The sequence below is a fragment of the Sphaerodactylus townsendi genome, linkage group LG07, assembly GCF_021028975.2.
Source record: "Sphaerodactylus townsendi isolate TG3544 linkage group LG07, MPM_Stown_v2.3, whole genome shotgun sequence".
Taxonomy (NCBI): Eukaryota; Metazoa; Chordata; class Lepidosauria; order Squamata; family Sphaerodactylidae; genus Sphaerodactylus; species Sphaerodactylus townsendi.
This window is the reverse complement of record NC_059431.1, coordinates 50,287,858-50,314,805: the sequence shown is the minus strand read 5'-3', so window position 1 is coordinate 50,314,805 and position 26,948 is coordinate 50,287,858. Positions and strand designations below refer to the sequence as shown.

Sequence of the window (26,948 nt, the reverse complement as noted above, 5' to 3'; positions counted from 1 at the left end):
ACATCCATATGCTGAGATCTTCCCAGATCCCATTCTGTCTTTCATCATCTGTAGTTCACTGAATGTTTATGCAGGACAGAACAGTCCAAAAAGTGGTCTTAAGACTATGATTCTTCTACCTAAAGAGAACCATCTTGTTCATCTTTGATGGCTGACAGGCAAAAGGCACAGACAGTACATTTTCAGAAAGCCTTTTGAACTTCATTGAATGCTTTTAATTTTAAGCTTGGAATGGCTGCTAATGACTCGTTGGATTCATGTTGACTTTGTTGAAATGGCTGGTTCTGCTAATTGCATTGTTAGATTCTATTATTCAATATTGTTTTATTTATAAAATAGTAATAAAGCCCATTGCGCAAAAAATACAACAGGCTCTAGAAAACTAATCTTCCCAGGACAAGAGACATAGACGGGGCATATCTACAGGAAATGTCACCTGGCGCAAACACTGAAATTGCACCCCCCTAAACATCTGAGCTTTGCCAAGGAAGGGTGGCAGAGTGCCTTTGAAGATGGGAAACATGTTGTGTGAAACAATACAACAGGTTCTAGCACGTGGGAACCTGCAAGTGGGGACTCCAGAGGACATTATCCCCACCCTTTTTGTCAGTTGTCCTTCTTCTCTGCCTCTCACTCTCCATCTTTCCACCTCTTCTCTTAATCTTCTCTATTTTTGCCCCACTACCCCAACTCTCTTTCTGGCCCTCTATCCTAGCTCTCTCTTTCTGCCCCACTCCTCCAGCTCTGTTTTTTACATTCTGCCCTGCTATCCCAGCTCTCTCTTTGTCTTTCTGCCCCGCTACCCTAACTCTCGTTCTGCCCATTTATTCCAGTGCTCTCTTTCTCTCTTCCTACCCCAGCTCTATTCTTTATGTGTCTGCCACACTACCCCAACTTTTGTTCTCTGTTTCTAGCCACCTATCCTAGCTCTGTCTTCCTTTTTCTGCTTCTCCCTAGCACTCATTCTCTTTCTGCCTTACTCCAAGTCTCTTTTTCTCTCTTTCCATCCAAGCCCAATCCTTGGTAGTTTGTCTGGAGTTCTCTGGGTGGGTGATGCCTTCTACCCACCCCCTCCCTCACTGCCTTAACCAGAGTTGTTCCAGGTGTTTCAAGGCCTTCCCCCTTGTTTAGTCTCAGACTCTGGTGCAGAGGTCGCTGCTGACTTACTTGAGAGTTGGCTCAGGCAAGAAATAGTGCAGCCCTGTGAGGACTCCTACTGGAGAGTTGGCTCAGGCAAGGAATAGCACAGCCCTGCAAGGACCCCAGAGTTTTGCGAAGTGTAAGTGAGAAAGTGAGAAGGACTGAGTAAGAAAGAGTCTGGGAGTTGAAGTCCCGTCAGCCCTTCTGCACCAGAGAAATGGCACCCTCTGGACTTCATCTCCCAGAGTCCTTCACTTTTTCTGGTTCATCATCAGGAGCACAATTACATAGGAAGGTATGCTTTAGCACACATTATATATTATGTTGTGTTAGTCATACTGTGCATGAACCTCTTGAATGGAGAATTTTAAAAGAAACTTGAACTGATTGATAAATTATCCACCCCCCTTTTTTTGCTTTTTTATTGTATGGAATAGAAGATTAATCTTTCAAGTGTACAGTCATGGGCAACCAATGAAGCTGATGACCAGTGGATTCAGGATAGATAAATGATATGGTGATAAACACTTGTTTAGATGGCTTTAAAAGGAAATTAAGACAAGTTTATGAAGGCCAGATCTATCAATAGATAGACCGTCAGGGCTGTTCGACAGTGGAATTCACTGCCTCAGAGAGTCGCGGAGTCTCCTTTGGAGGGTTTTAAACAGAGACTGGATGAACATTTGTCGGGACTGCTTTGATAGTGTGTTCCTGCAATGCAGGGGGTTGGATTTATGGCCCTTGGGGTCCCTTACAACTCTATGATTCTATGATTCTAATAGGTAATAGCTACAATTATTAAGAGAACCTCCATCCTGGAGAGGCAATAATGGGGAGATTTTGGTCTCTGTGCCCACCTTGTAGGTCTTCTGGGCACATTTGGTTGGGCATTGTTAGAAACAGGATGTAAGACTTGATGACTCATTGGTTTGATCTTACGTTCTTGTGTGGTTTCACAGAGTTAGTATTTGCTGTCATGCACATCAATGTTATCTTTCAGGTCCAGATATCTTGACCATGTTGGTTGGTTCAGATATCAGCCGTTGCCCCAACACCCCTCGCCCAACATGTCGAGGATATCTGCACAAAAGGACCCAGTCAGCAATCTTGAAGGGCTGGAGGAAGAGATGGTTTGTGCTAAAGCATGATGGTTACCTCTACTATTACAAAAACAAAAAGGTGAGATGATGCATTGATTATCTGATCTATAGCATGAGCAGTCAAGAGATGAGTATTCACAGATCCTGCAAAATTAATGAAAAAGCATATTTGTTGGCATATGATCTGAACTCTTGTGTAGGTGGTTGCCAGTATCAGAGGCATTCTTGATAGAGTGCATCCTTCTTCTCTGCTTTGCTTCTCACTGTATGAAGGATAGAATGTCAACCAAGCTAGACAGCTATGGTGTGCTTTCATGTGTACAACCTCTAATCCCATCTGCTAGAAGCACATAAGCAACAAGCATCAGTGAAAGCAGATTGACAAGTGAATCAAGGATACAGCAAAAAAAACCCCTTTCTCACAAAATATCCTTCAGAGAGCCAGCTCCATAAAATTTAGCATACAGAGATTATCCCTGAATTCAGGCTCCATCCCTGAAGAGTGGAAGATGGCCAATGTCACACCAATCTTTAAGAAAGGATCTAGGGGGGACACGGGAAATTACAGGCCAGTCAGTTTGACATCTGTTCCTGGTAAATTAGTAGAATCTATCATTAAAGATAAAATTATAAAACATATAGAAAGGCAAGACCTGCTGAGAAAGAGTCAGCATGGCTTTTGCAGAGGCAAATCCTGTCTTACAAACTTACTAGAGTTCTTTGAGGGTGTAAACAGGCATGTGGATAAGTGGGAACCAGTGGACATTGTCTACTTGGATTTCCAAAAGGCTTTTGACAAAGTTCCTCACCAGAGACTATTGAGAAAACTCAGCAATGAAGGAATAAGAGGGGAAGTCCTCCTATGGATTAAAAACTGGTTGAGAAACAGGAAGCAAAGAGTGGGTGTAAATGGGAAATTCTCACAATGGAGAGATGTAAGGAGTGGTGTCCCCCAGGGATCCGTTTTGGGACCAGTGCTCTTTAACCTATTCATAAATGACCTGGAAGTAGGGGTGGGTAGCGTGGTGGCCAAGTTTGCAGATGATACCAAATTATGTAGGGTGGCTTGAGAACCACAAAGGATTGTGAAGAGCTCCAAGCGGACCTTGATAAATTAGGTGAGTGGGCTAAGAAATGGCAAATGCAGTTCAATGTAGCAAAATGTAAAGTGATGCAGATAGGGGCAAAACAAACTTCACATACACGCTACAGGAGTCAGTGCTATCAGTCACAGACCAGGAAAGGGATTTGGGCGTCTTAGTTGATAGTTCCATGGGAATGTCAACTCAATGCATGGCAGCTGTGAAAAAGGCAAACTTTATGCTGGGGATCATTAGGAAAGGAATTGATAATAAAACTGCAAAGATTGTCATGCCCTTATATAAAGCAGTGGTGCGACCGCACTTGGAGTACTGTGTTCAGTTCTGGTCGCCACATCTCAAAAAGGATATTGAAGAGATAGAAAAAGTGCAGAGAAGGGCAACGAGGATGATTGAGGGACTAGAGCACCTTCCTTATGGGGAGAGGCTGCAGCGTTTGGAACTCTTTATTTTGGAGAGGAGACGGCTGAGGGGGGATATGATTGAAGTCTATAAAATTATGCATGGGGTAGAAAATGTTGACAGAGAGAAATTTTTCTCTCTTTCTCACAATACTAGAACCAGGGGGCATTCATTGAAAATGCTGGGGGGAAGAATTAGGACTAATAAAAGGAAACACTTCTTCATGCAACGTGTGATTGGTGTTTGGAATATGCTGCCACAGGAGGTGGTGATGGCCACTAACCTGGATAGCTTTTAAAGGGGCTTGGACAGATTTATGGAGGAGAAGTCAATGTATTGCTACCAATCTTGATCCTCTTTGATCTGAGATTGCAAATGCCTTAACAGTCCAGGTGCTCAGGAGCAACAGCCACAGAAAGCCATTGCTTTCACATCCTGCATGTGAGCTCCCAAAGGCACCTGGTGGGCCACTGCGAGTAGCAGAGAGCTGGACTAGATGGACTCTGGTCTGATCCAGCTGGCTTGTTCTTATGTTCTTATGTACAGCTTCTGTCCTGAATACCAAAGTCCTTTTCAAAAAAATAACCCGAGACACAAGAATGAAAACAATAGTTTCGCCTCCTTCCAAATGTAAGCGTCACAGTCTTTGCCTCTGATCAGACATTAATTCCTTTCTGGAATTGCTGAGCAGCAGGGCAACAGTTAGGCATTCCTCTTTATTCCTATTTCCTTGATCACAGATAGGAATGAATGACATTTCAGATGATATTGCTAGTTGGCCAAGTGGCTGCAGTGGAGAGGGGGAAGGGAATGGGATTGCCCACTGTTGGCAGAATGATTAATACAACAAAGGTGCACAACATGATTAAAGTGTAGTTAAGGCCTGATTTTGGAATTACCATACTTGATAGGAAGAGAAGAGGCAGAGAGAGAATCTTACCTTTGTCGCTACCAGAGAGATTCTTAAGTAGAAGTAGAATGTTGCCCTCAAGTAGCCATCTGAAGACTGATAAGAAATGGCATTTAACAGGAGAGAAAGTGCTGGCCCACTATCCTGTCTATCTTCTTGCTGCCCCCTGCAGGGTCTTCTCCCTTCTTTATACACCAGGCATTGCCTATTCTAATACCCTTTTTGCCTGTTGTGTGAGCAGGCCTCCACACGTAGAAGAAAAAGAAAGGAGCAATTTTGCCCCATTCCCTCTCTTCATTGTAGTCTGCTAATTAGTACATGCAAGTCTCTCAATCCCAAGAACAGACTCTGTTGGGATCATAAAGTTGGAGAAAATACTGCAGTCCTTGTGGCTGCAGATAATGGGAGTCAACCTAGTATCTCCATTTTGCTGTTTACTTCTCCCACCATAGAGAGTACTGGAGGTGTCACACACAAGCCTGAAGTTGTTTCTATTACCGCTCTGAGTACAGTCTGAGGAACAAAGGAATACATTTTGAACAATTCATTTCATTAATTTTTATTACACGATATACATTAAGTCTACAAACATTAAGTTAAAAGCACTTTTGCCACCTGAATCCATGCCATGATGGTGTCAAGACTAAATTGCTGTGCATTGGTTTTCCCTCAAAATTAATTTGGAAATTACATTGGGGCAGAATGCCTCATCTCGGTTATTAGCAGAAGCTAGATGACATACACATATTACACTCATTCTACAATTGCCAATCAGTTACCATGCTATTTGGCTATCACATACACAATGTCCTTCATGGCCTTGTACCATCATATCTGTGAGACCTTCTCTCTCCCATGCTGTGCCACAACAACTTTGCTCATTTGTGCAGGGCTTTCTGCATGTGCCAACCTGCAAATGGGGGTGGGGGAGTTGCGGTGTGTGTGTGGCGGGGGGGGCTACCCATACATGTGCCTTCTTGTCATGGACTCTATGGTAAAAAAGGAAAATAGTGACAGACAGGAAAATGAAATGCCCCCTTGCAGGTTACCCTACTTCTTTATAAAGTTCCAGCTGCTTACGTTTAGGAATGAATAGGCCCACTTTATTTTGGGAAAATGGCAACCTGTGCAAAGCAGCTATCATGATCAATTTACAGATCATGATAGCTGCAGTTTATGTAAGATCCTGAGCCCATTCAAAGTCATACAAAGAATCTATTTGCCTTGCCAATCTCACATTTAAATTGGACCTTTGATATGTCCTATGAAGTTTCAAATGTTTATTTCAAACAGCATCCAGCAGATGGAGTATTTTGATCACAGATATTTTTCAGAATACTAGGAATCAGTGTCCGGAAACAAGATTTCATTAGAAGTGCTAGCACTTACATGTTGCATGAAATTTATTTTTTACAAATGTTAGCAGAACAGTTGATGTTAAATGTAATTATAAGTAACAGCAGTAAATGTAATTATAAGTAACAGCAGTAAGGGAATCTTAGCCAATATGACCTTTTTCAGGTTCTTAGGTGATTTGGTTTTCCAAATCCCACCTCTAATAGTGACTAAGGCATTGGACTAGGATATGGAATACCCAGGCTTAAATCCCTGCTGTACCATGGAAACTTACTGGAAGATTTTGGACTAGTCCCACACTTTTAGCTTAAGCTACTTAAAGGGCTGTTGTGAAAATAAAACAGATTCTGGGAGAATGATATAAGCGACTTCGTTTCCTCAGTGGGCAGAAAGGCAAAGTATTGTTTGAAGTAAATAAATTTACATTTTATAGATTATCTGTTTTTATTTGTTAAGATTAACTATTTGCTTAAGTCCGAAAATAACGTATAATATCTCATGCCTGTTAGATTGGTTTAGACAAATATAAACCTCTCTCTTTTTTGCTTAGTTATATTCATGAAGAAAAGAAACAATAAGATACACTGCATACTAGGTATACATTTTAGTGTGTAGCTGAATTTTGTGCATTCAGGAAAGGGGAAAGATGGCTGCCAGTCTGCATTGCCAGTGCATGAACTATTACAACTGGGCAACTGCCAATGCCTGAGAACCTTAGGAGGGCCCATTGCCAACCACTGACTTTTCATACCTCAATAGCAACCATCACAGTTCTCTTATGCTGTACAGCAGTTGCAAGACTGGGCCCCCTTTCCAGATAAATAAGTGCTTATGGCAGCCAGGAGGAGACAAGCATCCTATGCAACTCAAGTACATGACACTCTGTATGGTGTCGGCAGCAGCTGCCCTACTAGCAGTTGTCACTCACTTTGGGGGTGAGATAGTAGTGCCAAGTACAGAATCCACTGCCATCTGTTTCCTGCTCTGTCTGAATGAGGAGCAAATATGGTAGAGGAGCACAAGACAATGGCCTATGGTGTCTGGGTCCCTCCTGGCCACTGGCAGGGAATGGAAGGCACAGGGTTACCAGTTCTAGGTTGGGAAACCTCTGGAGTTTTGGGGATTGAGCCTAGGAGACAAGAGACTTTGGTGGGGTATAGTACCAAAGCATTCATTTTCTCCAGCAGAACAGATATCCGTAGTCTGGAGATGACTTGTAATTCCAGGGATCCCCAGGCCCCACTTGGAGCTGTCATCCCTTAGGCAGATCTAGGAGAGTGCCTTGGGTATCATGGCTATGGATTACCAAAAGAGGGTCAGGGCAGGTTCTGGGGGGTAGGGGAGGATCACCCATGGCCAGCCCTGGGTGGTGCCACTTATCCCAGTGCTTCCACCAAGATTATTGTACTTCATGGTCAGCAGCAATGCTGGAGGCCAGGGCATTTTTGAATGACCTGCCACCCCTGTCCCTGCCTCCCCAGGGAAAGGAAGGAGGAAGGAAGAGTATGCAGCCACTAGCTTCATGCTACTCATCTAGTGACAGTGAAAGTGGCTTCTTACCTGCCTGCTTCCATGCACATTCAGGCCATGGCAAGATATACTCAGGTCACAGGGACTATGAACATACCCAGATTGCTACAAGGGATAATCAAATTCATGGGTACCAGAAACCTTTGGCTGCCCTAGGTGATATACTTTGTGTAGGGATCAGAGGATCTCCTGCCCAAGTCCCCCCTCATACTTAGAGTCAGTCCTGTTCTTGAGCAGTTCTTTCAAAAGTACACTCATTCCTTACACTCACTTCATACCATCCAAATGCATGTATTCCACACCTGTGAAGCTATTACTTCTTTGGTATAAGGTGTGATCACTATGAGGAAGCCAAAATATTCTAGTCTCATGTCTGGAGAATACAGTGGCTTTCAGAAGCACAGGATTGTGGGCATCATTTCTCCAACAAGGATCACAGATTAATCTTGTTTTCTACATATGTCAGTTGAAAAACATTGCTGGTTTTCCATTCCCTGTCCTCAACAGCTCTCTTATCCATTATTCCATTTTCTGTTCTGCTTGGGTTTGCAGAGCCTGAGATTGGAGTTAGTACCACCTGGTTCCTCCTTTTCTCCACAAGGTCTCTCTTGCACAGCCTGGAGAGAGAATCTACCCATCTCCTCACTGATCTGCTTATAAACCTCTAATGAAGATTGTGCAGCAGGCTGTACATGCTCTGTCAATTCTCCTGAAGTTTCAAGAGATCTAGCAGTCTCATGTGACTTCAGGGGAATCTTGGGCTGCACATGCAGCTTCTTTCCCTCTCCCATTGCCCTGGCTAAACTGCCAGAAGCTGTTGGCAGTGACTGAAGTGGGGCCTCATATCGTGATGTTTCTGTTGCAGTGGTTCTTCTTGATGCCAGTGTCCTGGTGGGCTACCCTTTTTCTGGTACTGAGGGTTCTCAAATGTGCATCCTATGACTTCTGGGTGAGTCCAGGAGTAGCTCTGGCAACGAGGTTGGGCCTGTTCCTAGCAATGGGGAAATAGCAACAAATGGGATTGATACTGCATAAAATAAATCCCTTCCTAGTTCTGGTAATATCTAAACATTCCTAATATTACTTTCTTAAGCAATTGTACCAGTTTTATGTGGCACATAGTGTAACAGGGTGTATGGTATATAAGGCCCTTTCCCCACTCACCTTTGCCTGAGGGTTGCTGCGGGCAATTCCCGGCGCGTGCAATTCCTGGTGTGCGCCCTGGCTTCCCCACGACCCCGCGCTCTGCCCCCGCGTCAAAAGGCGCCAGGAATTACACGCGTCAAGGGGGCACGAGAGAGGCAGTGCCGGGGCGGCTGCGTTCTCGCCGCCCCTGAAGTGGGGAGGGCAGCTGGACCCCGCGCTACTTGAGGAGAGTAGCGCGGGGCTTAAGGTAAGTGGGGAAAGGGCCTAAGAGAAGGACAGGATACTTAAAAGACTCTTCCCTCTGACAAGGTGTTCTTTATCCAGTTTTTTTAACAATTGTCTGTCCTGCAGGAAGAGCTTGAGGAAGAGGTTTGCAAAGTATGTCTTTTGCCATCTTCCTTTTCTGCTACTGCTTGTCCTGAAAATCTCCTCTGAGGTTCAAGGGACTGTCATGGGGAAACCTAATGAATCTGTTCCACCAACTCCTTTCATGAATTTTCTGCAAGATTTAATTGTTTGTTTTCCTTTTTCTCTTTGTGTTGCCAAGTAAAGACTGGAGGCAATATTTAAATCATACGAGGGTAAGAAAGGACAATAAACATAAAAGCAAAGAAATGAAAGTTGTGTAACCTGTAACTTCAGGGGACATATAAAAATATCTAATCTACTGACCTGAAATTGAGAAGGGCTGGATTTATAGCACCTTCTTGACTCCTAAGTTATATCCAAAAGATTTGGGGCGGGGGGGGGGGGGGAGAGAGAGAGAGAGAGAGAGTTGTAAAGTGACTTTACAGTTTTATTCTACAAAAATAACTTCAACTATAGATTGTTATCACACTGCTGATGTGTTACTTTTCTCAAGACTTTCTAAAACATTGGTTCAAGAGCTAACTTGCTTGTTTAGTTTAAAATGCACACAACAAAGATGATCAGACATGACCCTTCAACTCCAATGCACACTTTATGCTCTTCTGGCTATGATGTCAGATTAGATATGCGAAAGTAGTAGAAATGAAAGGTCATGTTGCTTAAAAACCTAATATAGTTTTCTGTTCTGTTTACCAGTAGATATGGTTTCCCAAAAGCTGATATACTCAATTGTTTTCATTCTAGTGGGCTTACAAGTCTGTTGCCTCTAGAAGGCCTTGAGGCAAAGAGCCTGGGCAACTCAGTAAGAAACAACAGCTCTGTCATACAAGTATGGCAGGAAAGACCATTTATTTCATAAATACCACTCTGAGTCATTCAAGTTATATGGGTCAATAGAGCCTGTTCTAATCAGCTATTAATAGATTGCTTAGCCTGATTATTTCCAGAAGCCTTTGGTCCTACTATAACATCCATTATAAACCTCTAACTAATGAAACTCTATTTCATTATCCCAGTTTGTTTCTTCTCTAAGTCATGTACTTTTGATTCAGCAAGGATGGGGTGCATGCAGAAGTAAGTCTGCAGGCCTACATTGACACCCACTCATCCAATGGGTTTCTGCACATACAGATCCTCTAGCTGGATGTCCATATTAATCATCTCCAACGTCAGAGTTTGATGGCTCTGATCACTTGCTTAAATGGAAAAAGTGGGATGGGATCAGCACTAGGCCTCCTCCCCTGAACAAGGGAACAGCCCTATGCTCTTGTAATGCACTATTTGGACTACATTAGAGAAAGGATGAGCTTGATTTCACAGATGCCTGCCAAGCTTTGCATAGAAAACTGCATGCATACCTAAAAGGATTAAAAGGGAGAAAATAAATGCAGTTATTGATATCTAAATTAATATTGTTGATGTATGATAGCCTGAGTGGTTAATATTAGAAAAGCAAACCAGCAGGAGCCAAGAAAGCTGGTCTGAAGACCATCACTCCCCATGAGTCTTCATATACCAATTATAGTCCTCTAGGTGTTGCCTTCTAGTTGTCCTCCCACTTAGGATTGCCTCCCACTCAGGATTGCCTGTATGGCATCAACCAAAGTCCACTCAGTGTGACTGCCATCTGGTGAAATGAACTCACTGAGGAATGAGGGGTTGCTGTTTTAAGAAGGTGCTGGAAGGCTGTTTTATTTGCTAGTAGTGTTTACATTTCAGGAGCGGATGTAATAGGATTGAAAGTGTAAACCACTTTATGCCACGGAAATGTGGAGTATAACTATATTAATAAATAAAGTCCCAACCACTTCATTGAAAAAGCTATTTTGGCACTTTTGCTTGCACAAGAAAAAAGATGCTGAAAATGAAAAACAAAAGACAAAATTTCTTTAACCCTGAATTGCCAATATCAGTTGAGAAGAAAATATTTTGAATGTGTCTTACTCATGTTGTTTTCTTCTGTAAAAGAAATTATTTGCTTAATGCATGTGGATCTTTTTCAGCCTTTCAGCCAGTAACAGAATGTTCACAGCCTTGTTCTCCTACTAAACAATATGTTAATTGCCAAAGCAAAGCATTTTTTCAATGAAGGCATAGACATACACATAGATTGAGGTCTGAGCTTGTTCCTTCATCCAAGAGGTTCAGGTTGCATTTCTTCTTTATTTTGACATGCAGAGTTAACTCCAACACAACAGAGAGCAACTCCATTCTGGATAAACAGTTTCCAGACAGGTTTCTTTTGTAGGGCCATAATCTCTTTATTATTGCAACATCCAGGTGCTATGATCTCCATTGAGTATCTTTTATTTGTAACTGACTGTCTTTGATGAATGGGGCATGTAAATTGAAGTGCGTATGCTAGGGAGTGGCATGCCCTGATCCAGAGAGCCAGTGTACACAAGGGGCCATTCCTTTGCCTTCAAGCCATGCAGCATGGAGTGGGACCGGACCACTCAGTGGAACCTTGTGTGGGTTGTGAGCTCATTGGCCTTATGAGCTACTGTTGTAGGGCAATTATTTGAAAACCACAGAAAGGCAGTAAATAAAGATGCAAGAGCCCTTTGTTGTTTTGATCTAGTCTGATTCTAAGACTGCAGAGATTAGGTTGGCAATAGAGGTACATCTATGTTTTCATTCTGTTTTTTTAAGGGGGGAGGGAAAGGCTTTTTCTTAATTTGAGCAAGAGTATTCTGTTATTTTATGAGACCACTGCTCTAGCGAGGAGTAAACATAGTCAGAGTCATCTGGAGACTTTATTTTATTCAGTAATTTGAATTCTCTTTGGCCTATGAGAGAGGTAGAAGGAATAGAAATATAAACTAGAATGAATGAGACTTTAGGGAACTCTGTCATGTTGAGATGTGAGGAAACAGAGTTGTTCAGCCTGAAGAAGTCTGCTTTTTCACACTGGTTGTCCCAGGGGAAACCCTTTTCAGATATTTATTGAAGGTGGAGAGAAGCAAGGTTGTGATCATTTTCTGCCCACCATCAACCTTCACCTCAGTAGAGCAAGCATGTGTAAAACTGCCTGTTGCAGGGTTTCCAATCACATGGAGAGAGCCTATGTATGTATTTCTTGTATGCATGGAGGTGCTATTCTGATGAAAGTGTAGTAATTAAGAGCAAGCGCAGAAGGTGCAACCAACAGACGCAAACACATAATGGATTGACAATATTGGCAAAGCCCTACACATGTCTGTCATTCTTCATATGCTTCATTCACTTAATGTTTCTACTTCCAACTGTCTTTTGTGTAAGTGCAGATGAATTTCTGTCTCTCCTCAACTTATTTCTTGCTTTGTCTCCCTGGAAGTTGCTTATCTAGCTTTTCTTAATCTCTGCTCATTTTCATTCCTGTGATTGATTTTGATTTTTGTTTCTGCAGACAGGATGAAACATTGTCTGACTCTTTTCCACTTAATGAAAAAGCATCTTATATGCAAATAAAGTCCTTTGATCATAGAAACTTACTCAAGAAATTTCCCATACACCATTTATGCCTTGGCAATTTGAGATAAGAAAAAAAATGCCGTGCAAACACTGAATAAAAATTCTCCTGGACTATTGATTTTATTTTTAAAAAGATCTCATATTTTAAGCTTTTGATTTTATTATTTTAAATAGATACAGTTCAAACACTTTTCTTTGTTGAAATTACAGTTACGTGGGCTAGAATTAACCACAGTTGTTTCTTTCACTATAAAACCAGAACATCCATCTGTTGGCCAAGATGTCCCTTGAGAAACTTCCATGTTCCTTGGAAATACATTCTTATGGTAGCATATGATTATATTTAAATCCCTGGAGAAATACTGAAAAAAATGCCCATCTAAGACAGTAAAGTGAGAAAAACTTCCTTCTTCTGCAGCTGTTAGGGACCTTCTTACAGATGGGCAACCTTGCAGAAGATTTTTAAATTATTATTTATAAATTCATTTTAAACATTTGCCACATTTGTCATGTTTGGTCAAGGGGACAAATGATGCAGTAATATCTACAGCAAGTTCAAGTGAAGGAAACCCAGGGGCACAGACTTCCTCAAAAACTTTTAATATAATGTATTATATTTGAATACAGTGTGGAATTTTAGTAAGATCCAGTTTAGCTTCTGCACTGTTTACCTAAAGCATCTCTAAGTTCCATTAGCACTCAATTTAGAGTTCCCAAGGTGTGAAGCAATAAAAACATGAAAACAAAATTTAAAACAAATGTAAAAAGAAAAAGCAAATGCATAAATGGGAGGAAGGGTCTATGAGAATCTATGAGAAAATACCATATAAAACAGAAAATTCTTTATGCTTGAGAAAGGGAAAGACCAGGCTCTCTTGAGAAGAAATTCCATGATTTATGTATTATATAAATTATATACCATTATGGACCTCATGTTGTGGAGGGGAACTGTAGGATTAGTTGAGCATTTGAAATGACATTCACAAATCAGTGGATCTAAAATAGCAATTATGGTTAAGCATGCTGCAAACTTTTCAGGCATGATCACCCATGAGTGGAGCATGCAATCTGTCCATCTTTCTGCCATTTGCCTCAGCTGTCAAACAGTTTTGCAGCTGTGGAGTATTTGTGGTGGATTTTTTATTTCTTTGTCTTATGTGGGCTTTTGCATGTGCACAGTAATCATGATTTTACCCAGGGTCATGGATTGTTGAGTCTATTAAACCATCTTATTCTCACCATCGAAAGCATGATGTTCCTCTGAACATACAAATGATACCTTAAACTTGGCAGAAGTAACTATTTGCAGTTCCACTGTTCTTTGTCCTGGGATTTATGTTGGCAGGCAACCAGCTATTAATAGAAACTTTAACAAACAACAAATTGGTTCCCACTGGCTAAGTAGCTCTCTCACAAGGACAGTGTCTTGGTGTGCTGAAGCAGTGAGAGAGAAAAGCACCTGATTGTAATTTGAAAGAAGATTCTATGAAACACTGCAATTTCAGACCTTCTTCTGCCAACTGTATAAAATCAAACCTATGAAAAACACGCACTGTCTGTACAGCATACATGATTGATGTGAAACTTCATTGGGGAAGCCATGTTAGTCTGTTGTAAAAAAAAAAATAGATGTCCAGTAGTACCTTAGACTAACAATATTTTAGAATAAATATTGTTGTGTATAAGATGCCATTGGATTCTGTTTCATTTTATTAAACTCAACAATATTGGCCATGAGCCAAATCCATAATTTATTGTGCATCCCTGGTTAGAATGCTTGTGCAAGCACACACCCACCCACAAACATATGTTTACTAGGTGTCTTTCAACTATACTCATGGTATATTCTTAATGCAAAATGATTTTTCTGGATCATCCAAAAATTGAATTTTTGATTCAAGCAGTAGAAACAGCTTAATCCCTAAAAGAAAGAAAAAACATGGTACAGTTTATCTGCAATAAATCTAATGCCATGGAAAAAGTAAACCAGGAACAGACTTATGGGAAACTTTAGAGGCAAAGAGTCATTTGAAATTAATTTATGCTTTCTTTTAACATAGGTAATAATCTCCGATAGTAGTTTCACACATTCACATATTAGCTTAAATTATCTCCCAAAATGGAAGTGCATAAATACACTTATTTTGTTGTGTAAAGAAAGCCTATTTCTTTCCATGCATATGAACATAGTTTGAGCTCTTGCTCTCAAGACTACTTAATGATGAAAATAGTTTATTTTTTATATTTGCAATCAAGGTGATCAACCTCTTTCTGTGCTTTCAGGACTTCTAAGTTTTAATACCATCAGTGATTATGAATACATATTTAAGGAACAGATGTTATTCCAAATAATTATATTAGAATAAAAGGATTGGGCATTGACTGATGTGGGTTTTCTGAGGTGTGTGGCCATCTATTTCTAACTGTTGTTTTCTCTCTAGTGGTTCTTTCTGATAGTTCACATACCTTCCTTTGTATCACACCATTCTGTGAACAGGCACAGCAGGGACGGAGGAGGTCTAGCATGGATCCACATCTTTGCTTACTCTCTAGCCAAATTCCTGCATCCCTGCCATCATTGCTACTATAATAGCTGCAGAGTTTACAACAGATGGTTGATGAAAGCAGACAATATAATGTCATAATGACTCAGAGATGAGAAATCATCATATGAAGCCAGGGTGAGATTTGGGGCCCAAATTGAAATACTTGACTTATATCTTTTTATGCTTGACAGGCTATGATCTTGCATAAATCTCACCATCTCTTTTCTAATCATCTAATGCTGGCAATTAGCACAAGGAGTAGGATATATTGTATTGATCGGGAAATTTGGGGGCTTATGTTAGACTGAAAAATAGAGAATACATAAATAATGAAGGGGTGGATTCAGGTAGGGGTTTGCTAAGGAAGCCAGTATCCTAGTTTGACAACAATTCTCATGTAAACATAATTTAGATGGAATGTTGTAGCAGAGTCCTTTGCAGTTTGCCTTTATCTTATCTGAAATGGACATGTTGTGGCTGTTAAGAAGGGAAAGAGAATGTAACAGGAAATCGGATTGCATTACGACTAGAAAGTGTTTTTATTGCAAACTAGCATACAAAACTAGGACACGGTTCTTTGAATAAGTGTGCTGAAATCCTAAAATACCTCAATGTGTTACTGCCTTTCAGTGAACTATGTGTTTATCTGAAAAACACTTGCTTTAATTTAATGAAACTTCAGCTCATTAAAAATAAAATCAAATATAATCTAGCATTTGAGAAAAACAGCTGATCTATCATACAATTTTAACATAGTGCAGGAGCACTTAAGATTTTTTTTTTCTCATGTGGCTGGAGAAGTATACAAATTTTGCCTTAACATGAAGGAAAGAGATTTGGATCAGTGGGGTGTAACAAAAACCCTCTAGCTTAGACACTTGCACACAAATCTGTTTATTTGTGATTTGGGTTGAATTGATGTTTTTTCTTCTCTCCACCCATTTCTGTTTAATCCTCTACCCTGGGGATGAAAGTGGCATTCAAATAATTTAAAAATAACAGTTCCTTAGATATTTGCTCCAGATCTCTCTCATCTTTATTGGTACAGGATGAAGGAAAGTGCAGACCATTGGAAGTAACAAAGTTAGAAGGTGCAGAAATTGGGGTGGACACCAGCCTCGGCAAACCTTTTGTATTTAAGTGTAGCCCACAAAATGGAAACAGGGTTTTCTTTTTCTGTGCCACATCAAACCAAGAGATGAAAAGGTAAGCAACCTACTTGAAGCATAATTTGTGCCTTCTTTTTCTTCAGTTTTGCAAACTGTTTTATTTATCATGGTCAGCTGCGAATCAGCCTCTTATGGAGGGCAAGAAAACATTTCCTTTGTAATTTGATTTGATTTGTCAAATGCATCCGTTTTATAATAATATTTCTGTACCAGCATTTTATTTTTACGATTCTTTTCATTTTACTTTTTGTGGTCCCTTTCTGGTTAGTAGAAGTTATTTTCCAACCATTCCTACACATAATCCAAAAACAAGTTATGTAATACCTTCTTTATTATCACCAAGTAAAATTTCCCATCCCTGAAGAATTGAGGAGCAGAAGGAAAACTGCCTTCCCTGTAATCACTCACTGAGAATTTCCCCTGGTCTCTGCGGTAAAGACCATAGAACGTAGTGAGTCAGCCTAGATTGTCACCTACAAATGACATCGCTTCCTCCCAGGCACCATTCCTAAAATTCCCTATTGTTTGCTGAGGGAGTATTGATAAACCAATCTTAGTATTATTATTTTTTTGGCATAGGATTATCTCCAGCATATCTTTAAACAGGCCTGCCCAAATATTCCATTATGTAGGCCTGTGCAAATATTTGTTTATTTATAGTATTTCTAGCTCAGCTTATTCCCTAATACCTGTTCCAAAGTATGTGTGTATTTACCATTTCTCCTAAAATATTAAAGACCAAGAGCAATACATTTATTACCTCCCATAAAACAAACTTATTCTCATATTTTTCTTCATAGGTGGCTGGAGGCAATGGAGATGTCTGTTCATCCTGTTAATCAGGTAATGCCTTAGTAGCTACCTGGAGAATATCATGATTGTGTTTGCAGAGTATATATAAATTAAGTCACTATATAATAGTTTATACTTTTAGAAGTATGGTGCTCAATTGGATTGTGAGGAAGGAGTATTTTTGAAGTCTCCTCCTGTCTCTGCCTGCATGTATATTTGAGGGAACCGCAGGAGACGGGGAACAGGGACAAGGGGAAATGACTGTCAGAATTTCCAGTGGCTCTTAGACAGATCTGAGTGATGTCATAACTCTTTAGGAGTCACCAGTAACTCTGCTGTTTAAAAACCATAGAGTTTCTAGTGATTCCTAGGGAGGACTTGATGGTCTTTTCCCCTGTTCTCCTGCCACTCAGAGGACCAGTAGGAAATGGAAGCCAGAGTTAGGTATGGCAACCCTGATTTAAGGCCTTTATTTATAAAAGTGTAAAACAGTATCTGTTTCTAGGTGCTGTTTTATTGATGAGTGCAGAATTATCTATTAAAGATTATACAACAGACTTTACAGCAGAGAGCCAAGATCTGCCGTAGCTTGTGCAAGCAGCTTTAACTGATGCCTGTGAAAGAGTACCTAGTAAAAGAATGATTCCTTTTGGGGCCCATATACTTAAATCTTATGGTATGTGCTAACAACTTTAAATCTGCAGTGGCTCCTCACTATTGACAAAGCTATTTATGTACAGTCTTAGCCAGATCGTTTTGTGGACCACTTCAAATGGCTTGCAGGAGATGAGAGTTGAACTTAAAAGGGCCTACCAAGCACAAAGGGATTTTCTTGAATTAGTCCTTTTTTTAAAAAAGTATTATTCACTCCTGCAGACCACAATGGAAAGCTGAAATAAATGCAAATATTTGTCTGGAAGCCATCTGTTTAGGTAAATGCCAACAATTCAAATGAAGACAGGTGAATCTCTGCATCCTTACTTTCCACAATACAGTTGAGCACAGACATACACACCTGTTTGAGCTTTTATCATTCAAATGAGTTTTGTCCTGCATAATCAGACATTGACCTAGATCTCTTCCCCCAGGTCTGACCAGGCAGCTTGGCTTGAATTAGATGTAAATCCTGTATACCACCCCACTCCCAGTGTTAGCATAGTGCCAGAAAAGTTAGTTGGTATCCTGTACTTTCTCAGAAGAAACTAAGAGGCTTAGTCAGTGTAGTCGTACCCACGAGGTCCCAGGGAAGAGACGACACGCGGAGATTTCATCTGGTGGAGAGAGCCAGCAAGCAGGAAGCGCGGGATCCCGTGATCCTGGCAACTCTGCCGTGCGCTCGCCCTTCGCACCTTTTATTAGGGTTTCAATGGGGGCGTGTTAAAGGGGTCGGACAGGCGGGAGATCGGGAGAGCGGGAGATCATCATGTGATGCATGATCTCATCGGGCTGCTACGTGCGGGAGGAAGCATCCATGTCTGGGCCTAATCTTCACCTGAGGGCAGGAGCCTTTATTGTCCTTTATTATTACAGGACACCTGAGTGACCCAGCGAGTCGAAAGACAGTTCATGACCCGTGACTCGTAAGAGAGCAAGGGGTTAAATTAGTAATGTGCGCCCGGAAGGCCGTAGCCGGCACCGGCAATGCCTAAATGCTACCAGTTCTACGGTTACTGCCGGGTTCAGCGGAGTTCACCCCTACATCTCCCCGTTTCTTATATTTTAGGAATAGCCAAATTAGTTAGGGCGAATTTAGGGGGGATACTTGCCTCCCAAGGGACTTTAACTCAAAGCTGGCTGAGTTGTTTGTGCAGCATATGAAAGGACCTGGATTTAGCAGTAGGGGAAAGTCAAGGGGTTTCTTACAAATGTTATAGGCAAAGGCAGATACACACTGAACAAGGCAAGATGTAACAACGGGCACACAATCAAACCAATGAAGGTGGCCAACAGCGCCTTAACCATCGACCCCGGTAGCCAGCTCAAAGGGGCTGACCACCAGTGAGGCAACACATGCATTATTTCAGATTAGATACAACATCTTGTAACTCACGAACTTTCATATGAATCAAATGGGAATTATCAGAGAGATTAAAACAACACATATTATGTACATTCTCACAACCTTGATGATGCAGTAATAACAAATAATCAATAGCGGCACAATAATCAATAGCGGCACAATCTAAAGTTGCTTGATGAAGTTCTTGTTGCTCGGAGGCCAGAGCATCCAGAGCGGTGGAGGTGGAATTAATAGACTTCGCAAGGGCACAGGCCAGCCGGCCAATAGTCTTAGCGTTATAGGTGGCGAGTCCGGGGACTCCCACCAGGGAGGTCGCGAGGGAAACATACTCGGCTTTGGAAAGAGCGACTGCGTCGCTCCGGCAGGAGGGCTCAAGGGAAAGAGCGGAGCAGCGACGGCGTTTGGGCTCCCGGGGTGGAGCCTGAGGCAGGACGATGATAAGACGGCTAAGGCAACAAAGAGTTCCGGCAGAAAGGCGAGCAGGGATGTAGTTGAAGGTTCTCTCCCCGCAAGTCCAGAACCAGCCTTTAGGGAGGAGGATGTTTCCATATATGGGGGGAATGTCCTCAACATGCGTGCAGTTCCAGTTGGCCGAGCCGGTGACTGGGCTCGGGCCAGTCTCCTGTCCCGCCACATCAGCAATGCGGGCGCAAGTGTTGGACTCGTGGTTGGCGACGGTTTGGGTGACGAGAGAAAGAGCGCCAGCGGGAAGGGTTTGAACAACGGGTCCCCAATCGGCGCTCATGGAGTACCGGATGGATGAGGCGTTCATGAAAGGGCTCAGGCCCGACTCTTCCAGGAAATCTCCAGGGGCCTTGCAGACAGGGAGTAGGCAGGAGCTTGGCAAGCTTCCCACTCCGAGATACTGGCCCAGGCAGAAGGATGAGACGTTGGCAGCGGCAGCGAACCGCTCCCAGATGTTGACTTGGTTGATCTCCAAAAGGGGGTGACCGAGCGTCACCGGCAAGAGGCAGCAGAGCAGGCAGAGGATGGTGATTGCGGAGTTTGCAGTGATGATCGCAAAGATGGCAGCGCAGAGACCCTCGGGTGTCTCGGGGCAGCCTTGCTGTTGCAGCAGCTCTCGAGCCTGGCCGGTCGTTGCCTTGACGTCTCCCCAAGTCATCTGGGTCCTCAAGCCATTCTGGCGTTGGCGGCGGTTCCGTTGGGGCCGCGGGACCGGATCCTCCAGGGAAATCCGCTCCATCTCTGGGATCGGGTTGGTTTCCTTCTGGTGCCATTCCATGGGTTGGCTGGACATGGCGAAGCTGGAATCCACTGGGGACCTGTAGGAAGAGGGATTGAAGCATACCCCTTTCCCCAGGTTATGAGGGGGCCGGGCCCCGCCAAGCTTGGTCTTGGCTCAGGTGGGAGTGGGCCGGAGAGCAGGTTCGAATTGTTCAATTTCAATTCTGCAGGGGGGGCAGGCCATGGAGGCCCCACCTACTCCCCTTTCTTTAGTTTGTATGGACATAGGACAGGGGGTACGAAGGGCAGACAACTCCTATGGAGAGTTGGCTTCAAGGACGTCATCAGGATGCGCCAGAGCGCTGGTCCGAGCCCCTAAAGATAGGGGGGGCGAGTGGACCGTCAAGGGATTGTGGGTATGCATATCTAATTTGTAGGACAAAAGGAACTTTGGGGGTGTGTCCAGAGAAGGGGATGCGTCAGAGGAGCAAGACAATCACACATTTGGGAGTTGGTCTTTGGGACAAAGGACCGGGGGAGGTTCTACCCAGGGGCAAAAATACTTACCGTGATCGCAGAGGTCGAGGCAGACATGGCGTTCAGAATTTTGGACCGAATCTGAGTATCTTGGGGAAATGCCGCCCGCCGAAACCACTCCTTAAGGGGCGGTTTCAAGGGGCCTTTGCTAAGCGCCTGGCCTTTAACATGATATTGATAGAGTTGCCAGGCGCTGGATAAGACGCCAAGCACCAGGCGACCACAACCCAAACGGGTTGTGAGTAGGTGCAGATGGCGGCGGCCTCCCCTTAACTTGGGGCCTGTCCTGGCAGTGCTGCGGTACCAGGACGGGCCCAGATTTTAACCCAGGGAGGGCCAGTCAGCCAATTGGCCCTCCCGCCTTTGCTGTCTGAAAAAATAGAACAAGTGAGGGAAAGAAAGAGGGTGTCCCAGAGCGAGGGCTCTGGGGTGGAAGTAGGAAACACAATCAAAGCTGGGGGGTGGGGATCTCAATGTGGCCAGCTGCTATCTGTTCTTCTTCTGGGTAGCGGCCATGGCGGGAGTGGATTTACCCATCCCAAACTAGAGTCGTCTTCACCTGACTCATGAGATCCCTTCCCCACAAATTAACATGGATGTCCAAAACGATGGGGCGGACTGTGAGCTGTCGCTCAAGCCCTGGACTGCGGACCGTGAGCGGGCGGGTGCTTCGTCTCGCGGTCTGCTTCCCCCCCACCCCCCAAATGCGCGGGCAAGCCTCGGTCGGCCACTGATCAGGCCACTCGGCTGCTCTGATGACGGTTACGTCGGCGCCGGTGTCCACAAGTCCCTTGAATGGACACCCCTCTAAAGTGAGCTCCAGGTACGGGCGGGAGCTACCGATGGGCGTTTCTACCGCCGCTACGGTGGTGCCGGCTGTGTCTCGATGGCGATCTGGGCTCGTGGCCTTTATTGAATCGGCGGCAGGCAGCATGTGGGGCAGGAGGATCAGCTGTGCGCAGCTGGTTCCACTGGGCAACTCCTGCGGGATGTTTGTCCACACCTGAATGTGAACGGCTCCTTGGTGTGTAGAGTCAATGACTCCCGGGCCGATGAACAGTCCCTGCTCAGCGGCGGAGGCTTTGGGCAAGATCAATCCGACGGCCTCTGGGGGGATGGGATCGCTGTACTGGGTCGGAACAACGAGGATCTCATTGGGAAACTTGAGGGAAAGAGGCTGGATGAAGGAGAGGGAGATACCGCTGGGAGGAGGTGGTTTGGGTTCGGGTCTCGGCTCTCGGGGCTGATCTAATATTCTCCTCCTTGGTCCTGGGCTGGGGAGAGGCCCGGGTAAGAGTTTCCCGACGGGCACTCGCTTCTCCAATGGAAGCCCTCTCGGCATCGGGGGCATTTGGTTCGGGGCTTTTCCGGAGGCCTTCGTCTCCCAGGGGGGAGCCCTCCTCCGTTGGGGTTGTAAGCCCCCCCACCGGGCGACCTACAGTCCCTCCGGAAGTGTCCCCGTCTGCCGCAGTTGAAGCACTCGTCTTGGGGCTGTCCCCGGGTGGTGGAGAGTGCCGCGGCGAGGAGACTGGCCTGATGGGCGGAAGATCCGATATCCTGGCAAGCCTTAAGCATGTCGGCCAGTTCGGGATTCTTCCCTAAGCCCGTGATCGCCCTGCGGCACTCAGCGGAGGCGTTCTCTTTGGCGAGGCGCATGAGGAGCTCGTGTTGGGCTGTGTCGTTGTCGACCTGCCTCTGCAGGGCCTCTTGGAGCCTGTTCAGGAATTCAGCATAAGGCTCCTGAGGCTTCTGCCGAACGTTGGAAAAGCTCTGGGTTGGCTGTCCGGCAGCGGGCACTCTTACAAACGCCTTGTAGGCGCACTCAGAGGCGACCTTAAGGGTGGCCTCCGGCAGGACGATCTGCGCGTCGGGAAGGGCGAAGCCCTCGCAGCCATAAAGCTGCGCGGCAGTATAGGCACCGCCAGAGGCTGCTCCTCTGCTTATGCATTGTTGGCGGTACTCGCTCTCCCAGACAACATATTGCGCAGGGTTCAAGAGCATGTGAAAAGTGGTTTTCCAGTCCTCCGGAACCATTACGTGATTCCGTATGACTGCTTCCAGCATGCCTCTCACATAGGGGCTGGTGATCCCCACGTCCCGTATTGCCTTGCGGAGCTCGGTGAGAACATTATAGCCTACGGGGCGATACTCGACGACCCGTTGGACGGCGCCGTCTTCCCCCACGTGGTCAGTGTAGTGGGCTGGGCAGACGGCGAGGAGGTCGGCATCGTCTTCTGTCAGGGTTTCCTTCCTCTGCAGATCGTGGGTAATACGCTCTGCTAGAGTTTTGAAACTCGCGCCATTACGTGGCATTGACGGAGGTGCAGTGGCTTCGGAAACGGGAGGGGGAAGTGGAGCAGAAGGCGGAGCAAGAGAAGGAGGCGGCCTGGCCGCGAGAGCACGAGCGGGAGAGTTTGAATGAGAGGAGGAAGCAAGTGAAACGGGAGTAGGACAGGCGTCCTGTTTAGTGGATAGAGAAAATTCCGGGCTTGAAATTGAAGGTGAAAGATCAAAAGGAGGGAGATCCATGGCAAAGACACCATGGACTTGCAGGCTGATGGCGACATAACACTGTCTCCACGTCAGTAGCAGTGACATCGGCGCGCGAGGCTCTCTGTGCAGAGTGCGCCCAATGTTTTCCCAGTCCTTAAGATTGAATGTCCCCCTTTCTGGGTACCATGGACATTGCCTATCAATCTCCTCAACCAATTCGCGCAGCTCCCCTCTCTTTACGGAGACCCTGCTGCGTTTCGCTAGCGCTTTCAGTTCGCTAACGTGCTTGTCAAAAGCCGTGCTTTTACAAGCGCCCATGCTTACCGGTTGGTTCGATCAGACGAGAGAGTGTCCGAGAACGCAGCTCCCTGGATGCGCCGATCCAGTGGATGGTTGGTACCGAGGGGGTGGGTCCCTGGATGCGCCGATCCAGCGGACGGTCGGTACTGAGAAGCCCTTTCCCAGGCGACGGTAAGTCACGGCGGAGGTTCGAGGATTCCCGGGTTTCGGCACCAGCTTGTAGTTGTACCCACGAGGTCCCAGGGAAGAGACGACACGCGGAGATTTCATCTGGTGGAGAGAGCCAGCAAGCAGGAAGCGCGGGATCCCGTGATCCTGGCAACTCTGCCGTGCGCTCGCCCTTCGCACCTTTTATTAGGGTTTCAATGGGGGCGTGTAAAAGGGGTCGGACAGGCGGGAGAACGGGAGGTCGGGAGAGCGGGAGATCATCATGTGATGCATGATCTCATCGGGCTGCTACGTGCGGGAGGAAGCATCCATGTCTGGGCCTAATCTTCACCTGAGGACAGAAGCCTTTGTGTCCCTTTGTGTGGGACACCTGGTGACCGCGAGTCAGGCAGTTCATGACCCGTGACTCATGGGGGAGCGGGGGTTGGGGGAGCGTGTGCGCCCGGAAGGCCGTAGCCGGCACCGGCATGCCTAGCGCTCCTTCTACGGTTCTGCCGGGTTCGCGGGCTCACCCCTACAGTCAGTGTTTGAGGCAATGGTCCCCTTCTTTGCATACTTCTGTGATGTGTATTGTTCACTGGGAGAAGATAGTGGTGTTCATATCCTGAAATGAAGTGTTAGCAATATGCCATAATAATATGGGCACCCACCCCTGGCAGCTTATTAGAATTCTCCCTTTTTATGCAAAGTGTCCTTTCCTTGAATTGCCAGATCAGTGCCCATCTACATATGTTCTAAGAACACAAAATAAGAGACCAGAAAAATTTAGCTTTATTCTTAATGCGCTATTATCTGAGAAATGTGTGTTCTTAATGAGATTTATGTAATACTTGAAAGAGTTGTGATTCTATGCAGATTTAGTTGGTATCCTCTGTCATGTTTTGGCTGTGTGGACATTCTAATAAAATGTTGTTTAAATTGAAAAGATCTAAGTAATAAAAATTCTATAGGAAAACTATCAGAATCACACTGGATTTCAAAATAAACCAAAGTTTACTACCAGCAGTAGGGGGAAATGGCTTAATTTCCTAGTTCTCCAAATTTCCACTTTGCATTGGACAAATAAAGTGACAGTATGCTATGCTGCCATTTGTTTTCCAAATTATTTTATGGATTACAGTTTTCTTTAAGCTTCATGATGTTTAGGATGCTACTTTTCTTTTCAGGTAAACAGTTAGCAGTATTATGCCATCACTGGCTTTATTAGTAAATCTTGTTTAAGGTTCATGTTTCTTCTTTTTTTAAACAGAAGAGAAAAGAAAATAAGTACATTACCTCCCACTTTGACCTGGCAAATAAAAAAGATCTCCCTTTTACAAAAGTCAGTGGCTCTCACTCACTCTCAAACTCTGTGGTGCCACACACTGAAGCCTTGGCACTTGACATTCTAATGAGTCAGTGAGTGGGTTATCTACTCCTCTAATGTACTGTGTGTTGCTACCAGTTCTGTCTCATGCTCTGCTGCAGTTCTTCCTACAAGGTCCCTCAGTACACAGGAGAGAGGGGCGGCTAGCAACATTTCCTGAAGTTAACTCATCTCCTCCTCACAAGCTTATCAGAGATAAGGCAAAAATCATGTAATTTAAACGAAAATGAAATTAGCTAGGGCACAATATTATTGTAGGGTTTCTCTCCTAAGATTTCAGAGGAAAGAGATACATTGACTAGCACATTTTGCAGATAAACAAGCATATTAACATTAAGCTGGAGTTTCCTTTAGCGGTAGAAGAACAGCAAAATATTTTGTGGTCTGCTGCCCAGACACCAGGGCTGTTAATCCTTTCAATTATTTCCTCATGAGGTAGCAACATGTCCTTATTCTTTAAAGTTCTGTTAATATTTTTAAGCCTGTTCTACATAATGAGCTGTGAAATAATTTGTACCTTTTCACTTTGGATGACAAAAGAGAAACATTTGCATAGTCAAGAACTTGTAAGAGAAACTGTCAAAATATATGATGTCCTTTCACCAAAATCCTCAACTGTGCTACTGCATTCTAATTTCATATAGAACTTACTAAAGAGATACTTTCTCCTAAGAATCATTTTGCATAATGTACACTAATTTCTGCTATGTTTAGGCACATAGTCAGCTTCTTCTGGACTTTATTTTTTCAGCCTGATTCTAGAGCATTTGCAATGAAGTAGGTCTATGAGTCTCAAACACAGGTTAGAGCCATGAATCATTGCAATGCTGTTAACCTGGACTAGAGATTTGTGCAACTGTTAAATGACTAATGACTAAGCTCCCTCAGCTAACTTTTTATAATAAGCATGCTCAAATAGTTGAAATCTTAATGCCTGAAAACAGATTCTGACGTTAGATTAAACCTGTATATGACTGAAATTCATATAAGATTTGTGTGAGGCTAATGGTAGTGTAACTAAGTTAATTTCACTGCTTCAATATGCAATTCTGCCCCCTAGCCCCATCCAAAACTATTTGGCCAGATTTGTCTCTTTGGCAATTAAAGGAACAATTAATGTAGAATTAAGTCAACGCAAAATTAGAAATGATAACAAGAACTAAAATGAAGTGATCCAGAAATGTTTAATGTTTTCATACGGAACAGGGATAATGATTTGGTAAAATCGAATCACCTTTAAAACCCCGAAAAAAGCCATATTGCCTTTTTTTAAAAAATACCAATTTACCGTTTTGGCAGAGTCAAATAGCCTTGGTGCCAAAAAAGCTGAACATGGGTCCATTCTGCACAGCACAAAGAAGGCATTTGTGGGACATCTGAAAAAGTGGCAACTGCTTCTTTTCACTCCACACACCCAAAATAAGACATCCGGCATAAGTCTTAAAAAGAGGCGGCTTCTGGTTTGTTTTCCAGAGAGCAAAGGCGGCAGATGGGAAAAGAGGCTTTTTCTCACCCAACTGTTTTTGCTCTCTGGTCAGTTGCTTCCTCAGCTTGCACCCAACATTTTGTGTGCTAGAGAAGGGATTCTCCATGCCTCCATTTGCTGAAGGTTGCCCTAGGATGTTTGCGCTGTAGGGTACGATCCTGGGCACCTTTCCGGCCCAAAGTGTATACAGTTGCACTTAGCTTGTTCTGCCAATTTCAGCAATATTTAGTTTTCCTTTTTTTTATTTTTGATGAGCTGTCTGCGAAGGTACGCAGACACGAATACAAGAATCTTAGCCATTCAGAAGACTGGTCTACCACACATTGAAAAGCATTCGGTAGACCTACCCTCCACAGACCAACTTTGAGGGCAAATCTACC

General features: G+C 44.0%; 1 protein-coding gene and 1 long non-coding RNA gene across 4 annotated transcripts in view; one reads left to right on the top strand and one right to left on the bottom strand.

Annotated features, from left to right (window-relative positions):
• The window catches only part of LOC125436539, an 88,698-nt gene that overhangs the window by 35,520 nt on the left and 26,230 nt on the right, over positions 1 to 26,948 (bottom strand). The gene's annotated exons all lie outside the window — the stretch shown is intronic.
• Positions 1 to 26,948, top strand: part of LOC125436538 — a 64,565-nt gene that overhangs the window by 32,573 nt on the left and 5,044 nt on the right. For all 3 annotated transcript variants that reach the window (XM_048503626.1, XM_048503625.1, XM_048503624.1), the window contains 3 exons: positions 2,141 to 2,319; positions 16,101 to 16,258; positions 17,022 to 17,064. In XM_048503626.1, the coding sequence (XP_048359583.1) occupies positions 2,141 to 2,319; positions 16,101 to 16,258; positions 17,022 to 17,064 (380 nt within the window). The remainder of the gene's footprint in view (positions 1 to 2,140; positions 2,320 to 16,100; positions 16,259 to 17,021; positions 17,065 to 26,948) is intronic.